Source organism: Myotis brandtii, unplaced genomic scaffold, assembly GCF_000412655.1.
Source record: "Myotis brandtii unplaced genomic scaffold, ASM41265v1 scaffold546, whole genome shotgun sequence".
In the NCBI taxonomy this organism is placed as follows: domain Eukaryota; kingdom Metazoa; phylum Chordata; class Mammalia; order Chiroptera; family Vespertilionidae; genus Myotis; species Myotis brandtii.
In genome coordinates, this window is record NW_005370016.1 from 3646447 (window position 1) to 3662246 (window position 15800).

The following is a 15800-nucleotide window of genomic DNA, read 5'->3' on the forward strand; positions in this document are numbered from 1 at the left end:
TATAAATATGAAGAGGAGGATATAATTAAATAAGTTTGTCACTTTTGTAGAGTTTTAACTAATTTGCAGGCGGACTTTATATATCTATAGGCAATACCTGCTCACTGTTTTAAAGAAATACAGTTCAGCCGTAGAGGGTTAGGCTCAGTGGATATAGCATTGGCCTGCAGACTGAAGGGAACCTGTGGACTGAAGGGTCCGGGGTTTGATTCTGGTCAAGGGCACATGCCTGGGTTGCAGGCTCGATCTCCAGTAGGGGGCGTGCAGGAAGCAGCCAGTCAGATTCTCTCTCATCATTGATGTTTTTATCTCTCCCTTCTTCCTTCCTCTCTGAAATCAATAAAAATATATTTTTTAAAAATACAGTTCATAGCCGAAACCGGTTTGGCTCAGTGGATAGAGCGTCGGCCTGTGGACTGAAAGGTCCCGGGTTCGATTCCGGTCAAGGGCATGTACCTGGGTTGCAGGCACATCCCCAGTAGGAGATGTGCAGGAGGCAGCTGATCGATGTTTCTCTCTCATCGATGTTTCTGACTCTCTATCTCTCTCCCTTCCTCTCTGTAAAAAATCAATAAAATATATTTAAAAAAAAATACAGTTCATAGTTTTAAGTCTGGTGTTTAGGTGAAAAGAAACCATGAATACGAGGCATTTTTGAAACTTAAGGATACATTTTTAAAGTGTTTATTTTAGGTAACAGTGTAAATCCATTATCTGTTTTTAAAAATAGTTCTGAAGCAAGTTTTTGATGGGTCACTTGCAAGTGAGTACAATTCTACATGACTTATGTAGGCATGAAAATAGATCCTGCAAAATCCCTTAACTTTCCCCCTCAATTATTAACAATTTTGAATACAAAGATAGAAAAAATAAAGCTACCCTACTTTTTTGAGGGGGTTAATCCTCACCCGAGGATATATTTCCATTGATTTTAAGAGAGACTGGAAGAGAAGGGGAGAGACAGAGAGAGAGAAACATTGATGTGAGAGAGACATATTGCTTGGCTGCTTCCTGCTCATGCCCTGACCAGGGCTGGGGATTGAGCCTGCAACTGAGGCTGTGCCCTTGACCGAATTCAAACCCAGGACCCTTCAGTGCTCAGGCCAACACTCTATCCACTGAGTCAAACTGGCCAGAGCTACCCTATATTTTAACTAAATCTTTATGTGGGTTACTTTTAAATGTATAAGGAGGCATCCATTAAATAATATATATTTTTCTTACATATTTATGCATTTATCACATCACTCATTAGATGTATAACCATGTAGTGATCATATTTCCATGATATAAAGTTGGCAGCATTATATCAGAGGTATGTTTTGTTTCCTATTTATTTTGCTAACGGCTTTAATAGCTATGAAATGTCATTCAAATGCATCATTAAAGTTAACCTCTCTCCATACCAACAAAGAGGAAAAAAAAACCCAAACAAAGTATGCTATAGAATACTTACCAACATTCAAAGTGCATCAGAGTCACCTGTAAAACATTTCTAAAAATAAAGATGTATCTGTATTTTTTTACATGATTCTCATTTGCATAAAAAAATTGAGAGACTTTGTTAAAGAAAGTTTGTAATATAGGTGAAGTTCAGCCAGTTATCATAAAGCTTTCTTGTTTTCACAATTTTCACAAGTCTGGTCAACCTAAGAATACATTATAAGAGGAAAAATTCTCAAAAATGAAATCAATATTAAAAATGTGCTTAAGTTTTTACTGTCCTAAAAAGGTTTTTATTAATTGAATAGGATCACTCACATGCCTCCATGCTATGAAAAGAGGCACAGACAATGCTGTATGAGTTCAGAAGGAGACATTACAGATGGCATATTTGAATGGCTTCACAGAGGAAGATGCTTTCAGCTGTTTTGAATGATAGAGGAGGATAATACTAATATTTGTATTTTAGAGCACTTTTGCCTCATTTTATTATTTGTTTCTCACAACTGTCCAGTCTCATTAATAGTGTAGCAGAGAAACCTGGGGAAAGGGTGTAGGAGATGAAATTAATCAGAGGGACTGCAGGAGGTGGGGGTGGGTTTGCTGTTGGAACTTCAGTCTGTAAATATAATGGAATTGTTACAGAATTTCAGGTAAGGAAATGTCCTGTTCCCTTTTGTCCTTTTACAATGAAATTTTTAAACTTAGGCAACTGGGTACATTATAACTTCATTTGAAGAAAGAGGAGGAATTCTGTTTGGAAGCAGTGAATTTTGAATTTGTTCTATCTGGAAAATCTAGGTGGGAATATCTAATTGTAACAGACAATTAGCAAAAGGCAATTCTTTTTGAATTCAGAAAAGAATTTCAAGCTGGAAATGATGGATTGATAGGGAAGAACTAAATTCAGTGGAATAGATCTGATCCCATTTACTCTGTAAACATTTACTCAAAGGTCACTATATGCCAACTTCTATGCTAACCATAGGAGGATATAAAAAATGAGATACTGTATTATTTAGGAATTCAAAGTGATTTCTAGGAATTTAAGAATTCAAAGTCAGAAGCATGGGCACACATAGATTGTTATGAAACAATATATACATGCTTTTTAGAAATAAGTATAAGTTATTCTCAGTGGAAAGAATGGGGAATGTTTAACTCTACCCCAGGGCAGGGGCCAGAAAGAATGGTGAGAAAAACTTTCAGAGTAGAACTGATTCTCAAAGAATGAATCGGAGATGGGTAAGAATTTACCAACTAGATAAAGTGGGATTATGATGTGAAAGTTAAGGTCTGCTTGTGGAACTGTAAGTAGTTAAGCAGGGTTACATAGCATTTAAAGCAGCGGTCCTCAAACTTTTTAAACAGGGGGCCAGTTCACTGTCCCTCAGACCGTTGGAGGGCTGGACTATAGTTTAAAAAAAAACTATGAACAAATTTCTATGCACACTGCACATATCTTATTTTGAAGTAAAAAAACAAAACAGGAACAAATACAATATTTGTATTTGCATGTGGCCTGCGGGCCGTAGTTTGAGGACCCCTTATTTAAAGGATTAAGAGGATGTGAGCATGGTAAGGTAGTCTTCCTCTCTGTCATCTATAATATACCATATGCAGGCAGTATGATGTACACATACACACAGTTTTAAAGGCATCACTTTTGTACTTCTTTCTATTCAAACAAGCATTTTGATAACTCTAAATCATTAGCAGTGTTATTTATAGCTTGAATTAGCGTGGGCAGACAATAGATTCCCAAGTAAAAGCTTATGCAGTTATCTTTGAGAAGTAAAAATTTCAAAGCTTGAATAATTTGCAGATAACTTCCAGTAGGTTCATTATTCTGATACCTTATTAGATTTGGAAGGATTGTAATTGCCCTTTCCATGTGGCCTATACTTCTCCCCTTATTTGGATAATAATACTTAAGTAACAGAAGTAATATTATCCAGTGCAGCTTTATGAAAGAGTTTCCGTAAGCAGTTCTTTTTTTAAAAAAGTCTAGTTATTTTTTAAGATCAAAATTTGACAAATGTGTTTAAATACATATAATGTAACCCTTCTGCCACAGAATGTGAGGTTAGTACATAAAATAAACAGAATCTAGATTTGTAAGAAACTTTACTCCTCATAAGTTTATGAAGCACTCTGTATTTTAAATCACCATAAGGTTATGAAGCATTTTGTATTATGATTAACTAGAGGCCTGGTGCACGAAATTCGTACACTCGGCGGGGGGTGGGGGGGTGGTCCCTCAGCCCAGCCTGCGCCCTCTTGCAGTCCGGCAGCCCTCAGGGGGTTGTCCAACTGATGGCTTGGGCCCGCTCCCTGTGGACTGTCAGTCGGAGATCCTTAGTGCTGCCATGGAGGCAGGAGAGGCTCCCGCCACCACCACTGCACTCGCCAGCCATCAGCCCGGCTTCTGGCTGAGCAGCGCTCCCCCTGTGGGAGCGCACTGACCACTAGGGGGCAGCTCCTGCGTTGAGCGTTTGCCCCCTGGTGGTCAGTGCATGTCATAGCGACCGGTCATTCCACCGTTCGGTCGATTTGCATATTAGTCTTTTATTATATAGGACTAGAGGCCTGGTGCACGAATTCGTGCATCAGTGGGGTGCCTTGGCCTGGCCTGCAGGATTGGGCTGAAACCGGCTCTCTGACATACCCCAAGAGGTCCCAGATTGTGAGAGGGCACAGGCCAGGCCAAGGGACCCCACCGGTGCAAGATCAGGGCCGGGGAGGGATGCGGGAGGTTGGCCAGCCAGGGAGGACACGGAAGGGCTCCAGGTCGTGTCTGGCCCGTCTTGCTCAGTCCCAATTGGTCAGACCCCAGCAGCAAGCTAACCTACCAGTCGGAGCATCTGCCCCCTGGTGGCCAGTGCACGTCATAGCGAGTGGTTGAGCAGCCTTAGCATATTGTTAGCATATTACACTTTAATTGGTTGAATGGCTGACTGGACACTTAGCATATTAGGCTTTTATTATATAGGATAGGTCTTAACAAACTTAAAAATTAAATAAATTGGAAGTGAAAATGCTATCTTTTGCAAATTATTCTCAAGTTTAAAAAGATTTATTTACATATTATAAAAGATTTAAGGCTACCCATTAAGGAAAATTGTACATTTGAAATACTGTGTTTATTTAGCTTTCATTTCAGAGTTGTAATTTAAAAAGATAAACTAGTTTGTGTAATATTTAAAAGGTATTTAGTAGTAATATATATATATTTTTTGTTTTTATTCAGGTTGAAGAAGAAGGCTTACAAATTTGTGTTGAAATATGTGGTTGTGCTCTACAACTAGACCTTCATGATGATCCCAAAACTAAGTGTCTAATTTATAAAACAATTGCACATTTCTTGCCAAATGATTTGGAGATCCTCAGGATTTGTGCACTCTCAATATTTTTTCTTGAGCGCTCCTTGGAAGCTTATCACACTGTTGAAGAGCTTTACAAATGTCCAGATGAAGAATATAATGAAGGCACCAGTAGTGTTCAAAATCGTGTTCGTTTTGAATTACTTCCAATTTTGAAAAAGGGATTGTTTTTTGATCCTGAATTCTGGAACTTCGTAATGATTAAGAAAAACTGTGTAGCATTACTGAGTGATAAATCAGCAATCAAATTTCTAAATGAAAATACACTGGAAAATTCTATAGGTAATCTAAAAAAGACATTGGAACAGAAAGGTTTAGATGAAGGTGTTGACTCTTTTACAGATCAGAGCACTGGAGAGCTTGATCCTGATGATATATCTGGAGTACAACCTAAAGGCCATGTTAACACAAAGAAAAACCTTACTGCTCTTAACACTTCTAAAGTAGACCACAGTGTCCCAAGGCATCGGTGTATGTTATGTAATAAGGAATTTCTAGGCGGTCACATTGTAAGGCATGCCCAGGCTCATCAGAAAAAGGGCAGTTTTTCCTGTGTTATATGTGGTAGGAAATTTAGAAACAGAGGACTTATGCAGAAGCATTTAAAAAATCATGTTAAAAAAATACAAAGACATCAAATTACTGTAGCTCAACAGGAGGATCAGGAAACTCCTGCTTTGGAAGAAATAAACTTTTCCAATTCTTCAATTTCATTTGAAAACGGAGATTTCGATAATAAAGATTTGGAAATACCGACTATTAATACTTCCAATGATGGAAACGAAGCAGTCATCCCTGAGCATGTGGCTGAATTCACTGAAATTCCCATAAGTGTATCAGAAGATGTCATTGAAAACATTGAAAATGGCAGTCCTGACACTTATATAAATAATGTATTGGAACCTTTAACTGTATGTGAGGATGATTACGAGGAGGAAGAGGATGAAGAAGGTGATTATGAAGAAGATGATTATGACCTGAATCAAGAAACTCCAGCACTTCATAAAATTAATGGAACTTTGTGCCATCCAAAAGACATATATGATATAGATCAAAAAGGAAACTTTAAGTGCCCTGCTCTTGGTTGTGTTAGGATATTTAAAAGAATTGGATTTCTCAATAAACATGCAAGGACTGCACATCCAACTGACTTAAATGTGCGGCAAACGGTAATGAAGTGGAGCAAAGGAAAATGCAAATTTTGTCAAAGGCAGTTTGAAGATTCTCAGCATTTTATAGATCACCTTAATAGACACAGCTATCCAAATGTGTACTTTTGTTTGCATTTTAATTGCAATGAGTCGTTTAAGCTGCCATTCCAGCTTGCTCAGCACACAAAAAGTCACAGGATATTTCAGGCCCAGTGTAGTTTTCCAGAATGCCATGAACTTTTTGAAGATCTTCCTCTGTTATATGAACATGAAGCTCAGCACTATTTAAGTAAAACACCGGAATCATCTGCACAACCAAGAGAAGCAATTGCTTGGGATGTTCTTACAGACTCAAATAACAGTTATCAGGAAAAAGACTCATCTAGTAATGAGAAACAAGCTATTAGCCTGCCAGTTTGTACTAGCAAATCAAGGAAAGATTCTACAGAACCAAAGACATGTATAGACAGTATGGAAAAGAAGACAGACAGTTTAGTTCAGAATGGAAATGAACATTCTGATGACACTGTTTCTGATATAAGCTTGACAGACCAAAAGATGCCTGACCTAGAGCCAAATTCTGAAAATAATTGTAGTATTATTGATTTAGTCAATGGACACGGTGGAATAGAACAGACATCTTTAGTTTCATCAGGTTCTGCTTTGAAAATTGATACAAATAGAATCAGAACAGAAAATGGTTCCATTTTACCCAATGTTGTATCACAAGAACACAGTACCCTGCCAGTATCTCAGGCACCATCCAAACCAAATATGATGAGCGAACATACTTCATATGGCTTAATTTTATCAAAGCCATATGTCAGACCATTGCCTCCCAGTTACCTTGATGAACGGTACCTTAGTATGCCAAAACGCAGAAAATTTCTGACTGATAGAATAGATGCCTGTTCTGATCAAGATAACATTTGTAAAAAATCAGTGAAAAGATTAAGATGTGGCAAATGCCTGACCACCTACTGTAATGCAGAAGCACTTGAGGCTCACCGTGCACAAAAGAAATGTCAGGCACTCTTTGGATTTGATTCAGATGATGAAAGTAAGTCTTCTATCTTCTCAGTAGGTATATCTGTAGAAATAGAAAATGCCACAGGTCTTTAAAGTTAACATTTGTATAGCATCCTATATAATAAAAGCGTATCATGCAAATTGACAGGACTGTGGAACGCGGGGGGCGGGGCAGGCGGCACCAGGCCAGCCAAGGCATGTGCCAGTGGGCAGAGGGAGGGAATGATGGTGGGGGGGTGGGGCGACCAGCAGCAGCAGAAGGGCGATAGGGGGGTCTGGCACCGTCTCCTGATCGGCCCGTCAGGTCGCCTCCCGCAGAGGGAGGCTGGGCAGCGGCAGGGTGATGGGGGTGGCGGCGTCCCCTGTCCGGTCACCTCCTGCAGAGGGAGGCCAGACTGTGGCTCAGGGAGCAGGTCTGTGCCATCAGTAGGACATCCTCTGAGGACTCCCGGACTATGAGAGGGCACAGGCCGGGCTGAGGGACCCCACACCCTCCAGTGCACGAATTTTCGTGCACTGGTCCTCTAGTAGATAATAAAGCACTAAACTATACATTATTTCCTTTATACAACCATTATGAGGTGATGTCACTATTCCTGTTTTATAGATAAAACTCAAATCCACAAGTTAAGTAATTTGCATAGGCACAGGCCTATGAACTTGTGGGAGCCAGAACTTGTACACAGGTTTTCCATATTCTTTGAGCATTTTCACTGTATTTGAAGCTTTTCTTCATTCTAGGTTTCATGTACTTAAGGTTCTAGAAACAAAGTAATTATGATGGGAGTGTTTTTCATCTGCATGCTGTATTATAATCCAAGTGAAACTGAGCCTCTTTACAAATACAATTTAAAAGAATCAGAAAATAAATGAAAGACAAAAATGAGCAGAAGAACTTGCCTGCCTTTTTACCACTATCAATATTCTTTCAATGTGTAAGGGTGTAAATAAACAGGAATCTGACTTAGAGTTCCAGTTGAACATCTATAAAACTTGAATTAATAGACATGTTTTGTTTTACAGGTGCCTGATAAAAATGTATCAGAAAGATCTGTCGATCAAGCAGTAGTGTGAAAAAAGCACTACAAGAAAATGCATCATCAGTTTGCTATTTCCCTGACGGCCTTAATTTTAGAGTGGTCTAGGATTAGTTAAAGACAAAGCACATTGTCTAGAATGAACTCACAGAGATGTGCTAGTTCAGATTCCAAAAGGGTTATTACAAAACTCCCAAAGTACCAGTTATCCAGAAAACCACATTTAAAAAAAAAGTTCATGAGATTAATAGCAGCACGTTCAGTTTCGCTTAAGTGAGAAACTTGTTCAGGCAACTAGTCAGAAAGAGAAACCAGCTATGGCCTTACAGAAAGGGAGTTAACCCATTTAAAAAGGGGGAGGGGTTGGTTTACAATAAACAACTTAAAGTATTCTACAAATGGGATGGTTTACTTGTCATGTATAATCAGATTTTGACCTCCCTTCTGACCAAACATGGCTTAAGGAATCACTACTAGGTTTATTATAATTTAGAAACTGATACATGAAAATAAAACTTGATTTATCACTGTTCTATCCATAAAAGATTGTAACTTGTTTCCAGATGATTGAATAGACAGGTCAAAGTTCAATGTATGGCATGCCAGTATTTAAAACTAAAAAAACAAAAGACAAAACAGTGCTTTGCTGGAACCTTCCACTTTCCATTTTTGTGATACCAATGAATTATAAAGGCAGCAGTGTCAATTAAATAGAAAAAGTACCATTGGTAACTTTGGGGATAGATGGGAGGAATTTTAAGACCATTAAAGGCTATCTAGTTGGTGGAAAACACTGAATTGCAAATTCCTCAATGTGAATAATGGTATAAGCACACTGGGATATTTCTATTTGTATATAGAGTAGTGTTGGGACATTGCTTGATGATTCATAGTAAGGTCCTTTAGACATTAATGTGAGTTATCTAAGTACAGTCCTATAAAAACTGGCTGTAAAAAATATGTAAGCTAAGAATCAGGTCAAGAACTCATTGGTTTTATTCATTTAGAATAGTTAGTTATAAAATAAGCCATACTACTCATGCTTTCTTATTTATTAGTGATAGATTTGGTCTGATTGATGATTTTTATATATATATGAAAGGAAATATTTACATAAAAATTTGCACAGCAAGAACACAGTAAGATATATTGATGCATTTATTTTCCTTGATGACCAGTAATTTTCCTAAGGAAGATTTTAACTTAATAAATTAATACAAAAAATGTTTTTAAAAATACCCTCTCAGATGTGTTCTACTTGTACATTCTCTAAAAGAGGAAGGCTAAAGACCTTTTATCTAATAATGTGTTAATCTATAGCAGGGATAAAATGAAAAATGCAAAGGCAAATTCTTCAAAAACTGGGCTAGTAATGTACCAATGTCAACCAAATAAATATTCCAGTATTCCAACTGACACATTTTTGTTCAAAGCAGATAATCTGATCAGAGCCTACTATATCCATATATTTTGAATATTAAACTTTGGCATATTAAAGTTTCTTGAATGAAGTTACCAAGCAAGTGGAACATTTCTTCCAGGGCATCATCTAGACCAGTGATGGCGAACCTATGACACGAGTGTCAGAGGTGACATGCGAACTCATTTTTTTTGGTTGATTTTTCTTTGTTAAATGGCATTTAAACATATAAAATAAATATCAAAAAATATAAATCTTTGTTTTACTATGGTTGCAAATATCAAAAAATTTCTACGTGACACGGCACCAGAGTTAAGTTAGGGTTTTTCAAAATGCTGACACGCCGAGCTCAAAAGGTTCACCATCACTGATCTAGACTGTTGAATTAAGATTTCCAAGTCACAATAGATCATGGTAGGTCAGATATCTAAAAAATTTCCCAATTTTATTAGCTTAGTTATCATGTGCATTCACTACTATACAATTGACAGTCATAAATCCATTCCAATAAAATTTAGGTTTTTTGTTTTTTAATTTTATTTTTATTGTAGCCTACATTAGGCTGTGGAATTTACATTTAAATTGCATAAGTAAACACAAATCAGTTAGATTTTTTAATTCTTTAAGGTCAACTTAAAATCTTTTCCATACTCCCTGACACTAAAAATATAATACTTGAGATCTATTTCAGTTTAGTCTAAAATAATCATGTAATTAAGTCTGTCTGGAAACTAGTTCATTTGGACAATAAAGTTATTTTTGAAATATAATTTCTGCTTCATTTTCCGGAAGTTTAAAATTACCACTTAACATTTTTAACTCTTTACTTTTTTGTAAGTTGAAACTATCATGTCTACAAATTATTTTCATTCATTTTGCAGTTCATACCAAGATGTTTTTAAATATATTGCATATGTTATTTTATGTCTTTGAGGTTTTATTTCTATTATGTTGCTAAGGGAAAACTTTGGGAGATTGATCAAATCGGTTTATACATAAATCAAGGAATGTCTTATAAAATTCTATTTGAACACACTGTTCTCACTCTTTATATATTTCTCAGATAATTGTTATTGAAAGAATGTGTACATTTTATGTATGTTTTATAAAACACAAACTTACGTCATTTTGCTTGTAGAGGATGTATAAACTTCCAACAATTCTAGTTTGGGATCCAGAAGAAAAGGAAGCTTTCTTCCTCAATTTATTCTCTTTCTTTTTTACTCCTTCTGTTTTGAGGATATGTTTAACTTACATGGACCAAGTTTCAATCCTATGTTTTTAAATACAAAAAATTTGCCTTCAAAACATTACATACTAACTTTCTATGTTTCAGTAAGGTCAAGAAAATAGCAAATCTGAATTTTTGCTGCTCAGATATTTTGGGAGAGGTAAAAAAGGAATCTCCGTGGACAAGGACACTGGTACTTTGGGCTTTAGCCATATTCGTTTTTTTAAACCACCAATTATATAATGAGTAGATAATTTATAACATTGAACTTGTGATTCTTCTGAAATCACACTTGAAGGTTCAGCCGTACTCCTTTTGTGTTTGGTTTAAACTGTTGTATGGATGAAAAACCTAAAAGGGATGATAGTGTTTATTTTTTAATTTATTTGGTACTGTAAAACACCTTTTCAGAATGACTAAATGCTGCATATGCATTTTGGAATTGTTAATATGTGAAAGATATTACAGTTTCAGCAAGAAAGGAATTTGTGCTTCCTTGTTGAACATTAAATTATTTTACTTTGCATTTTATAAGAGTACAAATTAAAACTGAGCCATTGAACTGCAATAAATCAACAATAGTGTCTCATTTCAAGAAGTTTTTGTACTGTACATAGATTTGTTCAATAAAACATTGTTCTTATTGGTAATGAAGTGTTCATTTTTTTAATCTGCTTTATTTTTTTTAAATATATTTTTTTGATTTCAGAGGGAAAGGGAGAGAGAGAGAGAAACATCAATGATGAGAATCATTGATCAGCTGCCTCCTGCACGCCCTCTACTAGGGATCAAGCCTGAAATCAGGGCATGTTTACTGACTAGGAATCGAACCACAGAGTCACACCGGTGGGCTGAAGGGTTCATTTTTGTGTAACACAACCCTTCAAAGGAAATAGGCTTAATATATATATTAAATAAGAAATTTCTATTATGTCTTATAAGAGAATGAGGTATTTCAGTTCATATCATGTTTAGATTATTGAGTGATTTTTTAAAAATATAGAAAAAAATAAATATCTATAAGTTTAATTAAGTAGACCTTTTTAGAACATATTTTAACTAATGTCCACATGCAGGAATTACACATTGATAGAATGCTGGTTACTGAAGTCATTTCAAGTAAATGGCTTCAGTGTGAGGTAGGTGGAAGACAACTATCAAAAGCAAGACTGGATGGATTTGTTTATGTTGGTAATTCTTCAAAGATGAAGAGCTTTTGCTGGAACTTAAAACAAAAACTGAAGTCATTTGGAAATAAGATGTAAATGATGAAAATTAACCACCTATAAAAACATTTCAATGGGAAAATATCTAAGCCAATTAATCTGTGTCTAAAAGTGAGGGCTCCTACATTTTTGGTTCACTAACAAAGGAAAACCCCCTCAACTTTGCTATAACTTGCAACTGGAAAAAAATGGGCCTGATGTAGGAAAAGGACCTCTTTAATGTGATGAGATAGTACTGCAAATGATAGAACGTATACTGTGTTAAATACACTGTTTTGTACATGTTACAAATGTTATGCTTTGAAAAACACTATGAGAAAGTTATTAAAGCATAGAGTTGAGATCTAGAATTCTCAGTCTATGATTTATGAATATATGGTCTTAGACTATTAAATGAGGTATTTAGATAAAATTATTGGGGTTATCTACACTTTTTTCTGAAACTTGAGGAATTCTGAGAAGCAATCAAATATTACTAAGTACCTTTCAAATAAATAGGTTGTTCTTCATAGCATAAGATCTATGCTGATTTCAAGAACCAACTGATAACAGAGACAAGTTTTGGCTCTACATCAAGATTTGAAATGGAGGCAATCCAATAGTACATGGAATAAAAAAAGTGCAAGAGAAGTTCATGCCTTATGGGTCCAACACACTGGAGAAGAAATGGCTTCTTCTTTTACTAAATTACTGTGTACAAACTATACGTGTAACCCCTAATTGTTAAAACAACAATAGATAAGAACACTGCTTTTTAAAATCAAGATTCAGAAAGGTTAAATAACTAAAGTCACATAGCTAATAAACAGGTGGAACTGAAAAGTCAGATGTGTCCTAAAACCATGCCATCCAGTTTCCATTCTGCCATGCTGTTTTCCCTACAAATACAGATCATGAGTGGATCTAATACATTCAAATTGAGAGGGCTAGACTTGCCTGAGGATCAGTGATTTCAGAGACAAAGGATGAAGTCGGCTACAGACAGCTATTTGATGTTTTATTCTCTTCTACCACAGTATGGTCACCAATGGTCTCCAAAGCAGCAGAATCTCAGAACTTGTTAGAAATGCTAAATTTTGGTCAGTGAGGGACCAATCTGTTTTTGAGAAGTCCTCCAGGTGATTGATACACACTAAGATTTGAAAACTGCAGACCTAAAGCAACAATGTTCTTCATTATTTCCCTAGAGGAGGTAAGCTATGTTCCCTTAAATTCAGTCTTTTCAGAAGCTCAGTTTCCAGGAAATTTGAAGAAGTACTTAACTACTTTGGGGTGAATGGATATTTTAATAGTAAGACCTAATACCCCAAACCACTCTAATCAAGAAAACTTTTCTTTCCTCAAAACCATTCAGTAAGTGAAACTGCCAGAACATGATTTAATGGAAACAGCCCATAGAGGTGTGGGGATCAGGCTCAATTCCCGATAGGGGGTGTGTAGGAGGCAGTCAATCAATGTTATGCTTTGATATCGATGTTTCTCTCCCTCAAGATCAATTTTTTTAAAAATCTTAAAAAAAAAAAACAGCAAGGGAACCACTGCGACTAGACTGGAGTGAGAGTGAGAGAATAACTGGAAATGAAGGCAGAAAGGTAAAAATATAAAAGCCAAAGTCTATAATGGCAGGCAAGGCTCTATCTAATACAGTAGCCACTAGCCACATGTGGCTATGAAAATATAATTAAAATTAAAAAACGTAAAATTGAGTTCCTCAGTTGTATTAGCCACATTACAAGAGCTCAAGAGCCACATGTGGCTGATGGTTATTGTATTGGACAAAACAGATATAGAACATTCACATCATCTTAGAAAGCACTTTGGACAGATGGTTCATTATCAGTGATCCTCAACTAAGGGTGGGGTTTTTTTGTCTCCCAGGAAACACTCAGCAAGTTGGAGGCATTTTGGGTATCCGTAACTGGAGAGAGAAGATGCTACTAGCATCTAGTAGGTAGAAGCCAGGGATGCTGTTAAGCATCCTACAACACATAGGATAGCATCTACAATAAGGAATTATCCTACCCCAAAACTCCAGGGTTGAGAAACACTGTTCTGGATCAATCGTGACTACAACTCTAACTTCACTTACTAATTGCCTCCTCCTCCCACAAGCTGCTCCAGCCTCCTGGCACTCTTCTGTAGTTCACGCTCTCATTTTCTTCAGTGTGGCTTAGAGAAGCCTTTCTTGACAGCCTGTATAAAATAGCAACATCCTCTCCATCACCCTCCTTTTGGTATTTTTTTTAATCCATACTATTCTGGACAATACATAATTTCTTTATGTTTATTTTTAGCTTCCTTTCACTCGAATGCAAGCTACAAATGACTTGCATTTATTTCTAGCATACAGAACAGTGCCTGACAAGCTGATGCTCAATAAATACATGTTCCGAATGATATGAATGAAAAAGTTGGGCATGCCATCCATGTGGTTCCACACCAGTCTGATGAGCACTTACTTGTCGTGCTTTACTTGCCAAACTCCCAAAAGGTCCTCGAAGGAAGGTCTGTATCATTTTTCTGTATCTTCAATACCTAGAATACTAGGCACTCAGTAACGCTTAACGAAAAATGAATTGGTATCTGTTTAGTAAAACACCCAAACAGCATCCACCGCCAAATTAGATTAAGGATGCTGTGAACGCCTGTTCTTAAGACTACATTCAAAGTACATTTTATGACTGATATTTCGCTGTTGTTTTTTTTTAAATATTAAATTTGCTCACGGGATCTGCATATGTGTCTACATTTCAGCTACTAAATGGCAATACACTAATTAAATGTAGACGAATCTAAAACACGGCTTAAAAACGGAAGAGACAGAGGCAAGTGTTTTAAATCTGACCCCTAACCGGACTTCCCGCAGAGCAAGCCCCCATTGGCATCTCTACTAGCTCCGTTTCGAGACAGGCTGAGGGACAAGTGTCTAAAGAGCTTGCCCACGATCACCGTGGGAAAACTGTTGGGTTAAAGCCGTGGCCTCCGGCGTCCAGCACTTAACCTGCTGCTACCGCCCCTCTCGGACCTGGTCTGCGGGAACCGGAACGGGAGCGACAGCCGACCCCGCCGGAGAGGAGTCAGCTGGCAGGCGTGGCAGAGGAGAGGTGAGTTTTAAAAACACACCCGAAAAGCTTTCCATAGTATGATGTTAAAACCAAATTATTTTAACACAGTACCATGCAACTCAAGAATATCACACTGCGGGCACGCCCAACTTGGAAGTGGCCGAGGCGGACTTTCAACCGCTCCCGGGGGCCGGGCCTGCGGGCGGGGAGGAGGCGCCTCCATTGGCCGGCCCCGGGGCATCACGGGAGTTCGCCGTACTTCCAGGCGGCGCTCGCTTTCACGCACCTGCACCTACGCAGCCCTCCCAGGCGCTCTTTTGGAGAAGGGACTCCTAAGGCTTTCAGGGCATCACTTTCCGCAACCAGCTGCCTTATGGAAGGTCGATGTTCTCGGTGTAAATGCGGTGCTTTCCTAAAGTGAGATTCAAGGGACTCGCTCCGTCCTGGCCAGCCCGGAACGACAAGTTGGAGCCCCGCGTTTCCTGATCGACCTCATTGGCGGCATCACTTCCGCCCAGGGTTTGGAATACCCGAGGCGCTTTGGCGGCGAACACCCGGAAAGGCACTTCCGGTGCCTGTTGCCAAGGCGCCGGCCCCGTGGGCCTAAAGGAGCGACGTTATTGGCATCGTCCTCTCCCCCCTTCCTGGGGGTCGAGATGTCGGGGCTCAGCTGCCCAGAGAGAGAGGGCTGTCGTAAGCTGCTCGGCCTGCTGGATACCGACGAGATCATGGCCCTGTGCGACACCGTCACCAACCGCCTGGTGCAGCCTGAAGACCGCCAAGGTGAGGAGAGGCCCCCACCCCCACGGGCGGTC

At 38.2% G+C, this 15800-nt stretch overlaps 2 protein-coding genes across 2 annotated transcripts in view; both read left to right on the plus strand.

Annotated features, from left to right (window-relative positions):
* Positions 1-9655, plus strand: part of ZNF654 (zinc finger protein 654) — a 100055-nt gene extending 90400 nt beyond the window's left edge. The window contains exons 8-9 of the mRNA XM_005878102.2: positions 4694-7037; positions 8030-9655. Of these exons, the coding sequence (XP_005878164.1) occupies positions 4694-7037; positions 8030-8037 (2352 nt within the window). The 3' untranslated portion in view covers positions 8038-9655. The remainder of the gene's footprint in view (positions 1-4693; positions 7038-8029) is intronic.
* A 4663-nt stretch (positions 9656-14318) lies between these two features.
* LOC102243974 (chromosome unknown open reading frame, human C3orf38) overlaps positions 14319-15800 on the plus strand; it is an 8140-nt gene continuing 6658 nt past the window's right edge. The window contains exons 1-2 of the mRNA XM_005878107.2: positions 14319-14425; positions 15404-15768. Of these exons, the coding sequence (XP_005878169.1) occupies positions 14319-14425; positions 15404-15768 (472 nt within the window). The remainder of the gene's footprint in view (positions 14426-15403; positions 15769-15800) is intronic.